The 20,800-nt window shown below is 41.5% G+C and overlaps 1 protein-coding gene and 1 pseudogene across 1 annotated transcript; one reads left to right on the forward strand and one right to left on the reverse strand.

The window, feature by feature from the left end:
• Positions 1–20,800, reverse strand: part of LOC142108364 (uncharacterized) — a 159,526-nt pseudogene that overhangs the window by 94,495 nt on the left and 44,231 nt on the right.
• On the forward strand, positions 866–2,144 carry LOC142108689 (uncharacterized). The gene has a single exon (XM_075192532.1). The coding sequence runs from the start codon at positions 878–880 to the stop codon at positions 2,075–2,077; it is 1,200 nt and encodes a 399-aa protein (XP_075048633.1). The 5' UTR covers positions 866–877; the 3' UTR covers positions 2,078–2,144.

Genomic DNA, 20,800 nt, shown 5'->3' on the forward strand with positions numbered 1-20,800 from the left:
GTTTCCTCCCACACTCCATAAACATACTGGTAGGTTAATTGGCTGCTATTAAATTGCCCTTAGTCTCTCTTGGTCTGTGTGTGTATGTTAGGGAATTTTAGATTGTAAGCTCCAATGGGGCAGGGACTGATGTGAGTGAGTTCTCTGTGCAGCGCTATGGAATTAGTGGCGTTATATAAAGAAATAGATGATGATGATGATCAGGGGTGCCCATGAGTCCATGGGGACCCATGCCATCTGATATATACTGTATTATTGTCAGTCTTGATATTATTCTGTATGTTTTTGTATACCTGCATAAGTATTGGAAATTTACTAATCTTTGATGTAATGTGTCACACCCGGTGGTTTATATCTATCACGTTTATTCAGAAATAATTATTTTCTTTATGTTCTGTTTTGAAATACCAATAAAAAAACTTGACTAAAAATTATCATTCTTTTGTGGGCTATTTAGGATGACATCCTGACTGATATTAAAATAAAAATTATAGAGGGAGAGGAAGAGGAAGAGACGTATGTGAGGGGTGATCAGCAGTGTAAGGAGGAGGAAATCCCTACAGGTATCGATACCGGTGAGTAATAAAATGTATTACAGTAAACAGTCATATATTTTGTTTATTGAGTCATTACAGGAATTCCAATTATGACTGCATCTATACAATGTGCTTGATAATGCGCTTTTATAATTGTAATGAAGTGTTCGTCAATTGCAAATTGAAATTAAACAACTGAACAACCTGCTCATAGTTTGAAAATTTTGGGTATTGTAATCTGCAGCTCAATGTCCTTCCTTACATTTATTTTACTTTCAGCAGATGGATGTAAACGCAAGAATATCTTGGGGGAGCAACTGATTTTATCTACAGATTTTGAAATGGAAGATAACAACATCACTCAAGATTCTACAGGAGAAAACCCAATTACCCTAAATATACATCCAATACTTTACAGTGCAGATAAATCATCTGAACTCTCTAATCATAAGGAATGTAATTCTGATAACATAGATATTGTTACACATCGTACAGCTCATACAGATGATACATTATTTCCATGTTCTGAGGGTGGGAAAAGCTGTACAGTTAAATTATCTCTTCATAAACATCAGAAAAGTCACATAGCTGAGAACCCTTTTACATGTTCTGAGTGTGGGAAATGTTTTGCATATAAATCAAAGCTTGTCGAACATCAGAGAACTCACACAGGTGAGAAACCATTCCAATGTTCTGAGTGTGGGAAATGTTTTGTATATAAATCAAATCTTGTTGAACATCGGAGATCTCACACAGATGAGACACAATTTCCATGTTCTGAGTGTGAGAAATGTTTTGTACAGAAATCAAAACTTATTAGACATCAGAGAACTCACACAGGTGAGAAACCGTTTCCATGTTCTGAATGTGGGAAATGTTTTACACAGAAATCAAAACTTGTTGAACATCAGAGAACTCACACAGGTGAGAAACCATTTCCGTGTTCTGAGTGTGGGAAATGTTTTGCACATAAATCAAAACTTGTTGAACATCAGAGAACTCACACAGGCGAGAAACCATTTCCATGTTCTGAGTGTGGGAAATGTTTTGTATACAAATCAAATCATGTTGAACATCAGAAAACTCACACAGATGAGAAACCATTTCCATGTTCTGAGTGTGAGAAATGTTTTGCCGTAAAATCAAAACTTATTAGACATCAGAGAACTCACACAGGTGAGAAGCCATTTCCATGTTCTGAGTGTGGGAAATGTTTTTCACAGAAATCAAAACTTGTCAAACATCAGAGAATTCACACAGGTGAGAGACCATTTCCATGTTCTGAATGTGGGAAATGTTTTGCACAGAAATCAAAACACATTGAACATCAGAGAATTCACACAGGGGAAAAACCGTTTCCGTGTTCTGAGTGTGGGAAGGGTTTTGCACAAAAGTCAAACCTTGTCAAACATCACAGAACTCACACAGGTGAGAAACCATTTCCATGTTCTGAGTGTGGAAAATGTTTTCCATGGAACTCAAAACTTATCAAACATCAGAGAACCCATGCAGGTGAGAAAACATTCCCATGTTCTGAGTAATGAAAATGGTTAACAAACAAATCAGGTCTTGGATATCACATAGGACAAAAGCAATTGGACATGAAACAAGGAGCTGCAGTACTCTTAATATTGTAAAAACAGTTGATTCTTGTAATACATTGCCATTGGGGATTGATTATGAAGCTTGAAAAATGTGTCCCACGACCTAAATGCAATATTGTGATGTCATTTTTGTACAAAAGCTCTCATTTATATGGTATGCCCATGGCTAAGTGGGTCAAGATGTGTCTACAGGGGTGCAAAACTTTGCTCCATCTTATGGGGATCTGAAATATAAAAGTTCAGTAGTATTGACTCTTTTCATTTCACCTTTGCAATAAGACTTGTTCAGAGTGATCCGGTTATAGTAAGTCAGACTAGTGCAGGGATTGTTCTACAAGCCTGGTCAGTGATGGGCTCCATTTGTCACAGTGTCTCCCAGCCTCTGGCACTGCATAAGTGAAAATTTTAAATGAGTGATGTGCCAGGGTTAATAATGGTACAGTGAGCCCCCGCAGCCACATAACACTACCCAACCCCCTGTATCATGCAGATTCACTTCCTCTATACAGAAAATATCTAAGAAGATAATCAGCCATCTTGTGCCTGCCTAGTGAAGCCACTGACAGTACACATACCAGAGACAGCTTCTTACATTTTATAAATTCTAATTTCTCTTCCCTGCCATTGGGGGACACTGCAAGACATTGGGTATAGTAGTGGGCTCAGGAGTTCTTGTCACTTTAACTGTTAAATCTTTGGACTCCTCCCCTGCTATGCCCCTCCTCTCCAGAGAGATCCTTAGTTTTTTTAAGTGACTTAGAGTTCGGTCACGAGTATAGGCTCCTGCCTATACTTTGTCTAGCAGTAGGATTACATGTTTTTATTTTTTATTCTATTCAGGTGCAGCGCGGGATCCCAGGCAAGACCCAGCAGAGTGAATAGGACTCAGCTCTGCTCACTCTGGATCCCAGCACAGGTAAATGAAGCCTAGCGCTCATTTCTACCAGCACCTCTGCCGGCATTTATTCTAAGGCGCCATTAGTTAGGTTTATTGGTCTAAGTGGAAGGTGAAAATATTCAGAAGGGACACAGAACGGTGTTTTAGTGCAACTTTTATGTGTCTAGCAGCGGCAGGGGAGTGAAGCTGTATCAGCCTCCCCCCCCCCCCCCCGCCGCGATCCTCTTGCCGGCAGGTCCCCGCTCTCCCTAGACAAACGAGCATATTTGGGGACAAAATCAGCGCTCACACTCGGGAGAGGTGAGTCGGCTGCAGTAAGGAGCGCGCTGAGCTGGGCATAAAATCTGAATAGCGCGCCATTAGACTCTCCTAGGCGGCCATTGGAGGATGGGGCCAGCGAGTTTTGTTTTACAGAGGCAGAGCGGGCAGAGCCAGGAAGGGGAGGAGTGTTATCGCAGCTTCCTGGATCTGGTCTTACCGCACGGTGAACGGCGGGGGTGAAGAGAAGGTCACTGCTGAAAGCATGCAGCTCTGTCTAGATTCCTCTGCTCTGCCTCTCCTCCGGTGATATCCTTATATGCCCTAATCGCTACAGGCTTGTATGATTAGAGGAGCATTTGGGGAGTGTATATATGTGGTTATATGGTCTTGTGAGTTATTTCATGTAAAAGGAATTTTCACAGACAGTACTATAACGGTCTTTTGTATTATTTGGAGTGGTGCTCTTTCAGAGACTTCCTAGCACAGGACTCTCCTATTTTGTCGTCTTAAATTGTCTGTATTTCTTTTAATAATTATTTTAAGAAGCAGAACAATGGCGGAGAAGGGGACAGCTAAAGGCAAGGGTACTTCTGTGCCTGCTGCAGTATATTATGCCTGTTCAAAATGTAACACAAAACTTTCTGTTGGCCACACAGAGCGAAACGCCCTTTGCGCAGCTTGTACTGCGGACGCTCAGAGGCGAAACAACCCAGCCCAGGAGGGATCCTCTGCAATGGTGGAACCGCCCTGGATGAGGTCTTTTTCTTCGGCTATGGAGAAAATGACGGCTGTGATGCTGCGGGCAATAGAGGTACGTGACAACACTACCCCACTTACACTTGCAGGCAGCCAGTCTGACGACAATGCCACATCACAGGCAGGGTCTACTCACGGGGAAGATAGGCTAGTATCTATTTCCCAGAGGGGTAAGAGAGCCATTACTGATGCAGATCTGGAAATAGATCAGCTTTCTGATCGCTCCTCAGCCGAAGAAGGTGAGGTAGATATCGACCCAGAAGGGGAGGCTATCTATGATTCTGGCTCCACGAGTGTGGACAGTCTTACTTGGGGAATCAGACATGCCTTAGGGTTCGCTGATCCGGAGCCCGTAGCGCCTAAGGGTATATCCTTATTTAAAAGACCTAAGGCACAGTTAGCAATTTTCCTGCATTCTCCAGAAATGTTGGAGATTATTTCTGAAGCTTGGCACAAGCCAAATAAGCAGTTTATGATGCCGGGAAAGTAAGTCTCTTTATCCTCTGCCTCCTGAGGACACAGTAAAATAGGAGACTTTGCCTAGGGTGGACACACCGGTAGCCCGGTTAGCTTCATCTTCAGCTATTCTGGTCCAAGAGCGGATAACCCTTAAGGATTACACTGATAAGAAGTGTGATCTGGCTCTTCGCTCAGCTTATACCGCTGTGGGAAGTTTGTTTAGGCCTAATATGGCTATAGCATGGGCCAACAAGGCTGTACAGTTATGGATGGAGGCTTTGATTAAGGGCCTTAGAGATAACACTCAGCGTACAGAGCTAGTAGATCTAGCACAACATGTACTAGAAACTTCGGAGTACGTAGGGAACGCTGCCATGGATGCAGTTTCGGTAAATGCCAAGGGCTCGGCTCTTACTGTAGCAGCTCGTCGTCTATGGTTAGGGACGTGGTCGGTGGACGCAGACTCTAAGAAAGCTTTAGAGAATTTACCCTTTGATGGACGAACTCTATTCCGGGCAGAGCTCGAAAGGGTTATTCAGGAGACCACAGGAGGTAAGAGTACTGCTCTACCCACGGTTTCAAACAGGCCCCGTCAGAGTGATTTCGTTCCTTTCGGAGCTTTTCCCGAGGGGGTGCCTTTAATAGAGGGTATTCCTCAGCGTCTAGATCATCGGCCATTAGAGGCAGAGGAGCTAGAGGTACAGCAAGGAGAGGTTCTGCTTGTCCAGCAGACAAGCCCTCCGCGTGACATAGTTCTTCAGGGGAAGCATCAGGTGGGGGCACGTCTTCTTCAATTCAGGGATCGGTGGTGGAAATCCACGACGGATCTCTGGGTTCAAGGAGTTGTGTCCCGGGGCTACGTCATAGATCTAGCCCACTCCTCTCCCCTCTTGCCCCCGCAGACGTGTAGCACTTTAGGAAGCCATACAAAAGCTCCTTTCTGCTCAAGTAATAGTTCAGGTCCCTCCTCTAGAACGGGGGCGAGGTTTTTACTCAAACCTCTTCCTGGTGCCAAAACCAGACGCATCCTTCCGGCCCATCCTGAATCTTCGGTCTCTGAACAAGCAGCTGAAGATTCAAAGATTTCGCTTGGAATCCCTTCGCTCTGTGATAGCAGGGATAGAAAAAGGGGAGTTTTTGGCATCATTAGACATCAAGGTTGCTTACCTACATTTACCGATCTGGGAAGGACACCAGAGTCTCCCTCGGTTCGCAGTAGGAAAGGCGCACTTTCAGTTCAGGGCACTCCCCTTCGGCCTGGCTACCGCTCCCAGAGTCTTTACCAAGATCATGGCAGTCATGGCCAGTCTATTGCGCCAGAAGGGCATAACAATTGTCCCTTACCTAGACGACCTTCTGTTGAAGGCACCGTCTGCGGTCCTTTTATCCCAACAGATTCAGACTGTTATGCAGTTTCTTCAGAGTCACGGTTGGGTGTTGAATTTACCCAACTCATCGCTGGTGCCAACTCAGCAGATGCGATTCTTGGGTCTGCTTTTCGATACTCAGTCTCTGAGAGTTTATCTCCCAGCAGAAAAAGTCTTAGCTTTGCAGTCAAAGACCAGAGCCTTGCTGAGGAAGAGGAGTGTCTCTGTTCTCAGTTGCATGAAGCTCCTGGGGACGATGGTCTCTGTATTCGAGACAGTTCCGTTTGCTCAATTTCACTCAAGTCCACTTCAGGGGGAGATCCTGCGGAAGTGGTCAGGGTCGCAGATGAATTTGGACAAACAGATGGTTTGTCTGTCCACAGCCACAAGGCTATCTCTGGTCTGGTGGACGTCCCGATCCAACTTGGAGAGAGGCCAATCCTTACAGGTATGGTCTTGGACTCTAGTCACAACAGACGCCAGTCTGTTGGGATGGGGGGGAGTAACAGGAACCCTGAGGCTTCAGGGTCTCTGGTCCCCTCAGGAATCACGTCTTCCAATAAACATTCTGGAGCTCAGAGCAGTGTACAATACTCTGATAGGTGCACAGGAATTTCTAAGAGGAAAACCTCTTCAGATTCAGTCCGACAACGCCACCACGGTAGCGTACATAAATCATCAGGGGGGCACTCGCAGCGTGGCTGCTATGCGAGAGGCCAAACGCATACTAGCGTGGGCAGAACATCAGGTCCCCAGGATTTCAGCCATTCACATTCCGGGGGTGAAGAATTGGGAAGCAGACTTCCTCAGCAGACACACCCTTCATCCCGGGGAATGGGCTCTAAACAGTCAGGTATTCTCCCTACTGGTGGAGCGTTGGGGCTGTCCGGAGATAGACCTGATGGCGTCCAGTCTGAACCATCAGGTGCCGCGCTACGGTGCAAGAGCACGAGACCCAGCGGTAGAAATAGTAGATGCCATGTCAGCTCCTTGGCAGTACCGGATGGTGTACATTTTCCCGCCCATCCCAATGATTGCGCGGGTGCTAAAGAAGGTGAAGAGGGAGAAAGTTCCCGCAATTTTCATAGCTCCATTCTGGCCACGCAGAGCGTGGTTCTCAGATCTGCTGTTGTTAGCAGGAGGTCCTCCATTTTGGCTTCCCATGCAGGCAGATCTTCTGGTTCAAGGTCCATTCCTTTACCAAGGTTTGAATCAGCTGGCTTTGACGGCCTGGCTATTGAAACCCTAATACTTAAGGCTAAAGGTTTCTCTCAAGAGGTAACAAACACCATGATTAAGGCCAGGAAGCCTGCGTCGTCTTCCATTTATTATAGAGTGTGGAAGACGTATATTGTGTGCTGTGAGTCTAGGGGTTTTCATTCCTCAAGATTTAAGATTCCCCTTGTCCTGGATTTTCTTCAGGACGGGGTTCAGAAGGGTTTGCGGCTTAGTTCCCTCAAGGGGCAGATATCCGCCCTCTCTGTCTATTTTCAGAAAAAGATTGCTGAATATGGAGATATCAGGACTTTCTTGCAGGGTGTGTTGCGTATACAACCTCCTTTTTGTCATCCTGTTGAGCCCTGGAACCTCAATGTGGTTCTTCGGGCTCTTTCTAAACATCCGTTTGAGCCTTTACAGTCTGTTGACTTACGGTATCTTATGTGGAAGACAGTGTTTTTGTTGGCCATAGCAAATAGCCAATATCTTCCAGAAACATTGGAATATCCTAAAGTCTGATTATGACCTGAAAGAAGTGTTAGAGGATAGGATCTCTATGACATGGTGTAGATCTAAGAATTTGGGGTTTCATTTAGTCCACAGTTTCTCACCATTTGAAAAGAGAATTTCTAATAAACCAATGGGTTTTTTCAAATATGGCGTATGCCGGGCATGTCAATTTATGATACAAACAAAGGAGTATAAAGATCGGTTCTCGAGAGTTAAATCAAAGGATTCATAAATTATAACCCTCCGAATGTTATTTACTGCTTAACTTGCCCCTGTAACTTAAACTATGGTGGCATGATAGGCAGGTCACTCAAAAATAGAATCTTGGAGCATGTAATCAACATAAAGAGAGTCAAGAGAGACAGAGATAATTTAAAACAAGTAACATATGTTGAAAGGCACTTTATGAAGTGCCATGACTGTGATCCAAGATCACTACAGGCCTTTGTCATGGAACAGATCAAGATGGGTTTGAGAGGAGGAGATCTCCATCGGGAGCTCAAGAGGGAATCAAAGAGAATTCTCCTTATGGATTGTTTAGCTCTTATCTGATACAGGGCAACTCAGTTATGATATAATCACGATAAACATTTGACATTCTTATAATTCATATGAATACACTGTAATAAAAACTGTGTTTCATTTAGCAAAGGTGATCGCTAGATATGGAAAGCAATTGTTATACAGAAAGGTAATTACTTGCAAACTAATAGATTAGAATGTATAATAGATATTTACTAATGGCATCATTTGGCATTACATATAGGTAATTATAAACTCCACATATCATTGTGTTCTCATTTTTTACACAACTTATGCACTTTCATTTTTGGGGTTTTATGACATTTTATTTTTGCTCTCCACTCCATTGAACTCATCTGTGTCAGCAGTGTTTCACAGTCCTGATTTACAGCTCGATCTTGCTCCAGCACCTTCCCTTGTACTGTGTTGCTCTCTAGCTCCAACTCTACACAGTCCACATCTGATATTATACCATCCTCTACTCTGCACTGCCAATCTGTTATACTGGTGAAGGTTGGTACTGCATCCTGTTGCAAACTCCATATACCTGCTAAATTTGGTCCTGGTGCATCCTGCATCCCAGTTGCCATAGAGATCTCAGCTCAACATCTCATTGCGTAGTCCTCTGTGGTGCCCACTTACCTAAATTAAGTTACCACTACTCGAGATTAAGCCCTGGGGACAACCGAGCACCGGCAAACACATCTGGTTCTATAGGAAAGGAGGTTGCTAAAGATGAAGCTCTCATCAACGACAGGTTCTGGTAACTGGTAGGGTGACTTGTGACAAAGTAAAAATATTTATATTGTGACTCTATTGTATCGCTGGAAATAGTGTTGATGAATGTATGTTTTATTCCTGTACATGTCCGATACATCATTTTTGTATTAGCTTCTCAAGTCTTGTTTTTGGGATAAATAAGAATGTTTAGAGAGCTATGTTTATATTTGGATCAAAACTCTCAAAATTCATATCATGTATAGTTCTGTTTAAATTCAAGCCAAAACTTCATTTCAGAAGTTAATTTATTATAGAAAAGTTTTATTTAGATGTATGCCTTATTTTAGTTTTTATAGTATCATAAACAAATCCGTTTAATATTGAGTTAAAGCCTCGTTTTGGAGCTCAACATAGCTGTAAGTATTAGCTCTGCCATATTCCAGCCCACGTCTCGTTTTAGTGCTTGAGGTCTTTATGTTTTAGCCCTGTTTCCATCTAAGTCCAAGCCTCGGTTTGGAGCTGAATGTGTTTGCGTGTATTAGTTTTCTTTTATTTAAGTCCAAGCCTCGTTTTGGTATTTATATGCATTAAATCTGGTTCTAAATCCAAACCTCATTTTTGACTCCATCTAAAAGAATGCAGCCTCACTTTGAATTTCCTACAAGCCTCATTGCGAGTTAAGCGACGACTTCCGTACAGGATCTTTGTCTCCACGGCGGCACTTTATTGGCTGCTATACACTTTAAAAAGTCAGACAATTAGTAACATTGAGAAAGACTCAAATTCAAAACGCGTTGGTCACTGTGGTGATTCCTCGCTGACCAGGACGTTCACTTGGTTGGTGATTGGAAGGAGAATTCCGGGACTAATTTCAGCTTTACCTTCCTCCCGAGTCTTCGTGTGAGCTTTGTGGTAGGGTCATCCACCCTATATTTATGTAGATGGTACCTATTTGTGCACCAGTTTTTATCTATATGGAACGTGAGTGTATTTTTAAATATTTGGTATCGGTGTAATAAAGAATAATGCAGTAGATATTTTTAGGTCTTTTTTCACATTTCCATATTGGGAGCTATATACTGAAAGAAGACTCTATGAAGATCAATGTAGAGAATACAACGCAATTAAACAAGAAGCTTTTAAGGAAGCACATTATATAAGGGGGTTACCCCATTCACCTACACGTGGTTCACTGGTTTCCAGAGACAACTGCACCACTAGGAACTGAACACCAGTTATTGTACAAGAAAAATCGTTAGTCTTTGGACTTTAATGCTCTTCTGGGTGGAGGATATTTAAGTGTGAACATACTACACTATGTGTTATATATTATCCAGCTGGGAAGTGTTGCTTTTTGAAGACTTCCACTGGTCTCTTAACCTACATATACTTGTGAGCGCCCAAGCACATATATAATATATAATAATTATATATATATATATATATATATATATATATATATATATAATTATTTATATTATTTCACACCAAACCACATATACTATGTGTACCAGATAAATATAAATTATTTTGCTTATCTGTACAGGTTCCTGTTGGCTCAATATTGCTTGTCTAGTTCACACCATACATAGATATAAAGAATGAGAAATCCCATATAGTATCTTTTCATAAAAACAAATTTATTGAATAATATAAAAATTGCACATTCACAAAAAATAAAAGAATCAAAGTCTTATCTGTAATCAAGGTGTAATTATACCAGTACTCACTGTCATTAATCACCACCAGGGGCAGGCTAGGTTGGGGGGCACCTGCCCACCGGGCCGGTCACATAATGGGCTACCTTGGGCTGGATCACTTAGCCACTAGCCTTTTTTTCCCTTTAAAATGGTCCTAATAGGCTGTTGAATCGAGGTTTCCCCCCAGGGCTAAAATTTGCCACCCGTCCCCTGATCACCACTCAGTGGAGTCAGAAAACAAAAGATTGAATTACTGGTGGTTCAATTCCAATATTGGATACAGAGAAAGTTTGAGAAATATATCACATGTAATGACCTCAACACGTTTCGTCTACTAGAGACTTTATCAGGAGAACAAATTCACCTATATGTGCATTTATTACTTATACTATAGCTGGTGGCCATTTTGCACATGCACAGTTCATATTCATCAGTGCGCATGCGCGGCTTGAGAATTAAGTGCAGATCGTTCGTGATTGCACCAAGTAAACATCTAGGAATGCCTCACATTACCTGTAAAATATATCAGAAACAGAGGCAGAGGATCTAAGAGACCTCATATATGTGGCTTAACAATTTCTTACAAGTGGCAGCCATAACAATTCCGTGCACGGCACCAGTTAGCTTATTGTGGTGCACACCTGTCTCGTTCGCAAATTAGATAAGGGCAACATAACCCATATACACAGCCACAACATTAAAACCACCTGCCTAATATTATGTAGGTCCCCCTCCCCTTGTGCCAACAAAACTGTTTTGACCATGTGAGGCATGGACTCCACAAGACCTGTGAAGGTGTCCTGTGGGATGTGGCACCAAGACGTTAGCAGATCCTTTAAGTACTGTAAGTTGTAAGGTGGGGCTTCCAAGGCTTGGACTTATTCTTACAGCATATTCCACAGATGCTCGAATGGACTGAGATCTAGGGAATTTGGAGGCCAAGTCAACACCTTGAACTCTTTGTCATGTCCCTCAACCCATTCCTGAACACTTTTTGCAATGTGGCAGGGTGCATTATCCTGTTGAAACAGGCTACTACATTCAGGGAATACCGCTGCCATGGAGGGGTGTACTTGGTCTGCAACAAAGCTTAGGTAGGTGGTATGTGTCAAAGTAACACCCACATGAATGCCAGGACCCAATGTTTCCCAGTAGATTATAATCTAGAGTATCACAATGCCTCCACCGGCTTGCCTTCTTCCCATTGTACATCCTGGTGACTTCTCTTCCCCATATTAAACGATGCACACGCACCTGGCCATCCATGATGTAAAAGAAAATGCGATTCATCAGACAAGGCCACCGTCTTCTATTGCTCCATGGTCCAGTTCTGGCACTCACTTGCCCATTGTAGGCATTTTGGTGGTGGATCAGCATGAGCTCTCTAACCGTTCTGTGGCTGCACAGCCCCATAGGCAGCAACCTTCGATCCACTGTGTGTTCTGACACCTTGCTATCATAGCCAGCATTACCTTTTTCAGAAATTTGTGCTATAGTAGCTCTTCTATGGGATCGGACCAGCCAGGCTAGCCTATGCTCCCCATGCGCTTGGGTGCCCATGACCCTGTCGTTGGTTCACCGGTTGTCCTTTCTTGGACTACTTTTGGTAGGTACTAACCAGTGCATACCGCAAACACCCCACAAGATCTGTCGTTTTGGAGATGCTCTGACCCAGTCATCTAGCCATCACAATTTGACTCTTGTCAAAGTCGCTCAGATCCTTACGCATACCCATTCTTCCTGCTTCCAACACATCAACTTCAAAAACTAAGTGTTGACTTGCTGTCTAATATATCCCACCACTTAACAGGTGCCATTATAACGAGATAATAACTGTTATTCACTTCACTTGTCAGCGATATTAATATTGTGGACGACTGAACTATATATATGTATTATATATACACACACACATGGATCAATTGTTTAATTTACATTAACAGTTAACTGATTTCACAATATTTGGAGAATTGCGGAAAACTTGTTTCATTTCCAATTGCTTTTATCTTGTGTGAAATTTTTGATGTTCAAGTTTAAATTTCTGTGTAAAACATTTCCAACATTTTCTCACCTGTGTGACTTCTCTGATGTTTAACAAGATTTGATTTCTCTGCAAAACATTTCCCACACTCAGAACATGTATACGGTTTCTCACCTGTGTGACTTCTCTGATGTTTAACAAGATTTGATTTCTCTGCAAAACATTTCCCACACTCAGAACATGTATACGGTTTCTCACCTGTGTGACTTCTCTGATGTTTAACAAGATTTGATTTCTGTGTAAAACATTTCCCACACTCAGAACATGTAAACGGTTTCTCACCTGTGTGAGTTCTCTGATGTAAAACAAGATTTGATTTCTCTGCAAAACATTTCCCACACTCAGAACATGTAAATGATTTATCACCTGTGTGAGTTGTCTGATGTCTTAAAAATAAATATTAAAATATTAAAAATATTAAATAAAATAAATATTAATAAAATATTAAAAATAGATATTAAATATTAGATCTGTGTTTAAGTCAAGTTTGTTGTAGGTGTACAAGATGGACATGATAGGAAATGATAAGAGAGCTAGTTGACCTTATGCTAGTGGTCAGTGGATTTGTCCTGTAGAAGGAGAAGAAGGATGATTTTTGGAGCAGGATGAGAAGCAGCAGGAAAAGAGAGAGTACACCGAGTAATTCATAGTTCACCAAGGCGTGTTAGAGAGCGGTGTAACATTTCAGAGAGGCCATTTTGTATGATGACCTTAAAGGTGTTTTGGCACAAATGACAGCCCACAGTCATGTTGTTACTGGGCTTGAGAAATGATTTGCCAGATTGCAATTTTGTTTGCAACTGGTTCTGTTCAGCACCAGTAATGGGCATGGCCAAGGCACACATTGCATGCATTGGAGTGTGCTTCTGAAATCACAGGGCAAAAATACCCAAAATATACATTTTTGCATGTGATGATTCTGAATAGCAAGACATAAAAATAGAGTTTCCCAGAAGAGCCTTTTTCCCAAAATAGATAAATAGAGGATACATGTGCACAAGATATAATAAATATAAATCCTTGTGTATGTAAAGCTGCTGCAGTCTCTTTAGATAAACATAGAAAACTGAGATCTTACATACGACATATACATAAATGTATGTAAGATCTGAGTTCTAATTGGATTCATTGATGGCCCTTACTGATTGGCCAATATACTTTTAGATTTCCAAGCAGAATTTTGGCTCCATCCTTCTGAAAATATTTCACTTGGAGGCGGAGAAACGCGTCACGTTATAGAGTTGTTGGTTGTACACACAAACACTGTGGCCGCTGTTGGGATATCTTCTTATGGCAGACTTATAAGCGCTGCTCTTTCAATGACCGGAAAACTGAAAACTATCATCAGGAGAGAGGTGACATCCAGCAATTAACTCCTAGTTATTGCTTCAGAGCTATTTGAGAATGGAACAATGTTAATGGGAAAAATATAGACAGGACAATCTCTGTCTCTTCTCTCATATCTCCAATTTATTGCAATATATTATTCCTCTGGTGTTAGTGAGAATCATACAATAAATGGAAGTAAATGTTCCCTACAGATTGGATTGATCGATATTGAAATGTGAATATCATCATGTAGTTACATATATATATATATATATATTTATATATATATATAATATATAAATGCTTAGTGGCGTCTGTGTGTGGAAAAAAAAAACAAGTTGCAGCGCCACCTTCTGGGCAGAGTTATACACTGACCTACTAAATTCTTAGTGTGTGTGGGAAAAAAAATTCAAAAAGGGCTGAAATTTGGTAGGGCTCAAACTTATTTTCGTGAGGTAATTTTACCTCATGAACACACATTAAAAAGGCCGCTTGCGTCGGGAACTAACGCTCTTCCCCTGAGGAGGCCTGGGCTAGGTCCAAATGCATGACAAGAACCTTTTTAAGACCTTAAGTAGCTTGATTTGACTAGAATGCATGAGTATCATGCACGGGTTAACTTGTATATATATATATATATATATATATATATATACACACACACACATTTATCTATCTAAATATTTATGTATATTTATGTATATATATATATATAAAACCAGTCATTTTTCCTTCCTTGATTCCCACATGCGTGAATATTGCGCCAGTCTGCTCTGTATGAGCGATTCCAACAGGGCAACATGTCTGCAGAGTTGCTGTTATTAATGTATTAAGTTAAGTGCTACTTTTTATCACATTATGTATTGTGTATTGGATTCTCTAATTAATCATTTAGAGAAGTATTATCAGTGTAACCTATAATTATGACTCACCATAAATTAAGGCATTGCCTGGCCTTTCATTTCTCTTCTGTGTCTTCCTGCTTCCAGCTGGATCATCATCATCATTTATTTATTGATCATGTTCAGGAGAACTACCAGTGGTAGTTGTGGTAGTTGTTAGTAGAACAGGTACAGGGTATCGGCCTCTATAACTCTCTTTGTGTGATATTATTTCCCACCTGCTGCACTGTGTCATTAATTCTCATTAAAGGATCATTTAATTTACATACATATAATATTTTAACTCTTTTTCTGGCTTTCGTCTTGTGCATTATGAATACTTAGTTAGATCTTTCTTAATTGATTAAATTACACATTCCTTTAGTTGAGCCTACCATACTCCGAGCTATACTACTAGGTATCCACCACTTTACCATCTTATTTTCCTTGACTATTCCCTTGTCCACTCTCCTCTTCTTCCTGGGGTACTCTCTGTATACTCCACCATGTCCTCGTACCTTCACCACATTATCTTAGTGTTTTCTGTCTCTCACACCTTCTACCCCAACATCTCATCCCCCTTCTACCTCCTTTTCTTTTAACTTTTTATTTGTAACAGCAGATAGATATCAATATACAGCACAACCGTACATGTTGTTGACATTAAATAAGAACCAAGGTTACACAATCTAAAAATCGGAGAGGAAACAAAAAATAAAATAAAACAAAACAAAGCAAAAATACAAATGACTATAGAAATATAGATTATATTCTATGTCACATTCCAATTGGTAGTTGGGAATTAACGGCCTACGTGGTGAGTGTACAAGTGAGGACTTTTCCCGTACCAAAGATAGACCATGTAAGGTTGGATATATATAACAAATAGAAATAAAACTGCTGTTTTATTTTTTAATTTTTTATGATGAGGGGGAGAAGGGAGAGGGACTGGGGTAGAGGTGGAGGGATTTTCCAAATTGGAAATACATCTCCTACCTCCTTTTCTTAAATCTTTATAGTAGAAACTGGAGCTTTACATAAGATCTGAAACCACTTGATTCCCATTTCCCTATATACATAATCATCTTGTCACTTCAGCCCCAGCTGACAGCCTCCATTACTGTCCCAATCAGGAAGGAGTGTAACCCATATTCTGCCACTGACCCCCCCAGCTTCCCCATGCACTGTCTGACAATAGATATAAACTGAAAGTGATACAGAAAAGCTGATTGTGCCGAGATAGGATTACAGTTACAATCCCCCCATACAAAGGTATGTATCTGGTCACTAGTATTTGGATATATTGTTATCCCCATTTGGCACATATAATTCCCACTCTAGAATCCAAGACTTCTCCTGCGCTGCCCCCCTTCACTGGAACGACCTCCCTCGCTCCATCCGTCTCTCACCCAACCTGTGCTCCTTCAAACGGGCACTTAAAACTCACCTGTTTCTTAAGGCCTACCAACCATCCACTTAACCTCTCATCTCTTCGGTTCTCCCCTTTGCCTCACTGGCTCCCTTCTGTGCCTGATTCTGTCCACCCTCCCTTAGGATGTAAGCTCGTATGAGCAGGGCCCTCTTTCCTCCTGTCTCCATACCTGTTCTTCCACTCCGTCTCTACTGTATTTGCCTGCCCGGAGTTTACGAAGTATTGGTATTTTATGTTTAATGTTCTGTACTGTTTTGCCCTGTATGGTCTACTGTTTGTACTGTGTACGGCGCTGTGGAAACCATGTGGCGCCTTACAAATAAATGATAATAATAATAATAAAAATAATAATAATAAAGACTCTGTGGATTCATTTGGTTGAAGTATATGGATTTCATAATATGGTTCTGAATGAAGAGTCAATGGACTAAAACTACAGGTTCATAAATATATATCCAGGTGGGCTCCATGTGCCTCTTTTGGACTACAAATTGTCTGCTGGACTATATCCTGGCCAGTTACCCCCTCCCTTAGTGAGGACAGGAAGTCTGGAGAAGCTGGAGCCCCTTTCACAACATAAATGTATAGAAGGGATTGAAACAGGAAGTTGCTATTCATCATCTGGGATTAAGCCCTGCAGTAACCAGTTTGCTACTCTATTGTTCTCTCTAGGACTGTGTCAGACTACTATGCACTAGACCAGCTGGGGGGAAACCCATGTGGGGATGACTTCTCTCCACTCGCATATCCAACCCCTGATTTGGGAGCCAATGGCATTCTGTATGGACTTGGGATAACCTTACAGGACGGGATTTCACCTGTGGGTATTCTGAACTGTTTAAAAAGAGCCTGCAAGGAGACCAAGGGTTGTTTATTGGATATCCTGAGCTTGGTATTGAAGATCTGTCTCCTACCAGCTCCAACGTGTGTCCTGATTACAATTTTACATCTAGGCACATCTTTGGCTGAACATCGTGCAACAGTATAACTCTGCCCCAATGGGAGCTGCTTGTGAGTCTGCACATCTGGGGGTAAATGTATCAAGCTGAGAGTTTTCCGGCGGGTTTGAAAAGTGGAGATGTTGCCTATTGCAACCAATCAGATTCTAGCTTTCATTTTGTAGAATGCACTAAATAAATGATAGCTAGAATCTGATTGGTTTTTCAAACCCGCCGGAAAACTTTCAGCTTGATACATTTACCCCCTGGTGTGCCTACAGGAGTAGGGTGACAGGGGTCCAGGCTGCTAACATCTCGGTAGTGAGCATAAGGCCGGGAGGCCAGGACCAGCAAGCTTAGAAGTGTAGAAATCGGAGGAATCTGAAAGACCTGAGTACTGAGCTATTGTGACAAAAGCATCAGGACCAGAGACTTTTTTACAACTTAGCCCGGCCAAAGAAATACTGTTTAAACATATGTAACGGTTCCTCATATCTTTATCTGGGGATGTGTTGGGGAGGTTTTTAGATGTTGGCGATTTAATATAGTTATTGTGTTACAGTTGTGTTTGCACCTTCTGTAATAAAGGTACTATTATAGCTACCACTCCTCTTTGTCTGCGTGATCCAAAGAACACCAAGGTACCAGGGCTACTCTGTGGGCCTTGACTCTAATGCCCTGGTGTCCTGACACTGATCATCAAAATCTGAGGAGCATGACTGTCCCAATACTATCCCCATTCATTATAGGTTTTCATAAGACGCTGGTCTCGTCACATGAAAAGAAAAATGTCCAGATAGTGGATAACTGACTTGATTCCCATTTCCCCCCTTAGCACCCACTCTTTTAAGGAGGTGAAAGCTTCAGGAAGATACCTCTTACAGAATGGCCGCATCAAGTGAGGTGTATGATGCAGAACATGTCTCCTTACTGATCCCATTAGTCACCGAATCTTTCTTTGGAATTGACAAATGATGAATCAGGCTGAATATTCTGGGCTTTGTTTTAGGGACCATTTACAGTGCATAATGCATGGCTGACATCAAATATCCGTACAGTTTCAACTCTTTGGACTCCCTATAAGGAACTCTAAAAACATTCTTAAACCCATTCTCCAATAATAATGCTGCCTCCCTGTCTGGATGTCTCCTAAGTCAGGGATGCTTTGTATCTATATTTAATTTATGTCTTTTTCAAGCAGGTTTCCCATGCCTGAACTGTCTTCCGATCTTAAAAACACTTAGCAAGCGGCTGCCCTCCACCACAGCTGAATATTCATGTCTGAGTCTGCATGGGGCCACATACATTGGCCATCAATAAACTGCCAGCATGTTCCCTTTCTTGCTCCTACCAACACCACAGCAGGCCCAGGAGAAGACCACTGCCAACCCATTGCAGGAAATCCCAACCTCATTTATAGCCACATGGGACATCCAGACAGCAAGAACTTGTAAAACATGCCCATATTCAGGGCATAAAATAACGTTTCTCCCCTTCATTACTTCTCTGACATACAATACCTTTCTGAATTACTTTGAAACCCTTTCCCACATCAGCACATGAATTTGGCTGTTCCCTAAGTGATTTCTCTGATATTTAACAATTTGGAATATGTGTAAAACATTTACCACATTCAGAGCAAGAATATCTCTCCTGTATGACATGGTCTTTCTCCTGTATGGTGCGCAACAAGAAGTGAATTATGTGCTAAATATTGCCAACATTCTGTAATATGGTTTCTTTACGGTATGGCTTCTCTGATACTTAAGAAGTAATATTTTAGAAAAACATTTCCCACATTCTGAGCAGGACCAAGATTTACCTGGAGGAGGTGATAGGGCAGCCATAACCCCTGAGCTGCCTTAACCTTAGACCTCACCTACCTTTCCTTGAACAGTCACAATTTGTGTTGGTCAAATAGGCTGAACCTACTAGGAAAGGTGTTTGGGCTGATCGGGGGGAACTCCTGGCAAACTGTGCATGGTTTGAGTGGATTGGCAATTGGCTTAAATTGTCCTGATTTTGCAATTGGTATTGATGACAGGTATTGCACAGGTACTGGTCCCAGTGTACATCTATTTTGCCTAAGGGAAGCTGACTTGTACAGTCAAACAAATAGCTACAATAAAAAGTGTTGCATCCCTCTCTCTCTGTGTAGTGAATAAAGCTCTTTTGAAATATGCCCATAGCAAGGGAATTTCTTATCCACATAAATATCTAGTTATTGCTACAGTAAGAAGAAAAACACAGACACAATTCTTTCATTAGAAAATGTATTGCATGGAAATGGTAAAATAACCACATGCACAGTGTACACATAACAACATATACAACAAAATCATAACTAGTACAGTAAAGACATAATGGGGCTTATTCAGAGTTGGACGCATTTGCGCACCAAACGTACGTTGGAAATAATGTACACAAAAAAGTGGATTTACTCATTGATGTTGAGTCTCAAGGCGCCTGCAGCTCAAAAACAGTTTCTTTGTGACCAGTGTAGGTCTGCCCCTACCCCCCCCCCCCCCCCCGATACAGTGGGGTGCAGATATAAAATGTAATTAAAAATGGAAATGTCAATTACGCAATACTCAATCAGCAAATTAGAAACAGCTAAATAGGGCTGATAGTCATCATCATATACCTGCACCAAAAATCTAATACCTGCATGAGGATCGAGCCCTAAAAGGCGTATTTGCAGATGTTATGTTACAATTACATGAACCCACCCATACTGTGCTCAGCCCATGCATGCTAGTCCCTGCACATCCTTATTCTGCTTTTCCAGACAAAGGCGGACGGATGTCAGCGATATAAATAACTCTATATATGGACATATACTTTCTGGATTTTGGAATCGTTGCAGTATGAAAATACACATCTTATGCAAACAATGACGTACGTCTAACTCTAAATGAGCCCCAATATATACATTTCCTTTATACAACGATGGTAAAGATATTTTGCATTCCCCACTAGAGCAGATCAAGCTCCACCTAGTTTGATGTCTATGTACTGAAATACCAGCTGTGCGATGTTTTGCTTGTTTGTTCCACCTTCAGATTGCTTTATTTTATCTTGTACACACCATCCTGAAAATGTTACTACAAGCATTTATTTTCTTAGTAGCCTCCTTCCGTGATTTTAGCCATGTATTTATAACATCAGGGAGAGTGGATTATTTTCTTACCCCAGGATACAACATAAAGCTGCTCACTGGATACAATTATACAGAAAGCAGAGCAGAGCAACACAAACACACAGCTCTGCCCCGTGGTATCACCACACGGGTTAAACGTACAGAGGGAAACCAGGACGTAAAAATTGTGTATTTACTAAAACTTGGAGTAAAGCCTATACAAGCCATTAAATACATGTGATGGTTGGAAACCCCTTTAATTATGCTTCTGAAAGGATTTTATTTTATACAGGGCTTTGTCACTAAAAACAATACATTGGGTATAGTGAAACCACCTAAAAAGCCTTGACATAATTGAGATTAAAGTTGCATTATCAAATAATTGTTACATGTTACTTATTTGCCCCTTTCCAGCTCCAGGGTCTGCTCTATGCAGCCGCTTTTCCCGGGACACCTTCGTTTCTGTCTCCTCCATGTACATATGGCTGT

Source organism: Mixophyes fleayi, chromosome 12, assembly GCF_038048845.1.
Source record: "Mixophyes fleayi isolate aMixFle1 chromosome 12, aMixFle1.hap1, whole genome shotgun sequence".
NCBI lineage: Eukaryota > Metazoa > Chordata > Amphibia > Anura > Limnodynastidae > Mixophyes > Mixophyes fleayi.

Coding starts and splice junctions, on each gene's coding strand:
- LOC142108689 (XM_075192532.1), top strand. CDS start 878: ATGGAAGATAACAACATCACTCAAGATTCTACAGGAGAAAACCCAATT.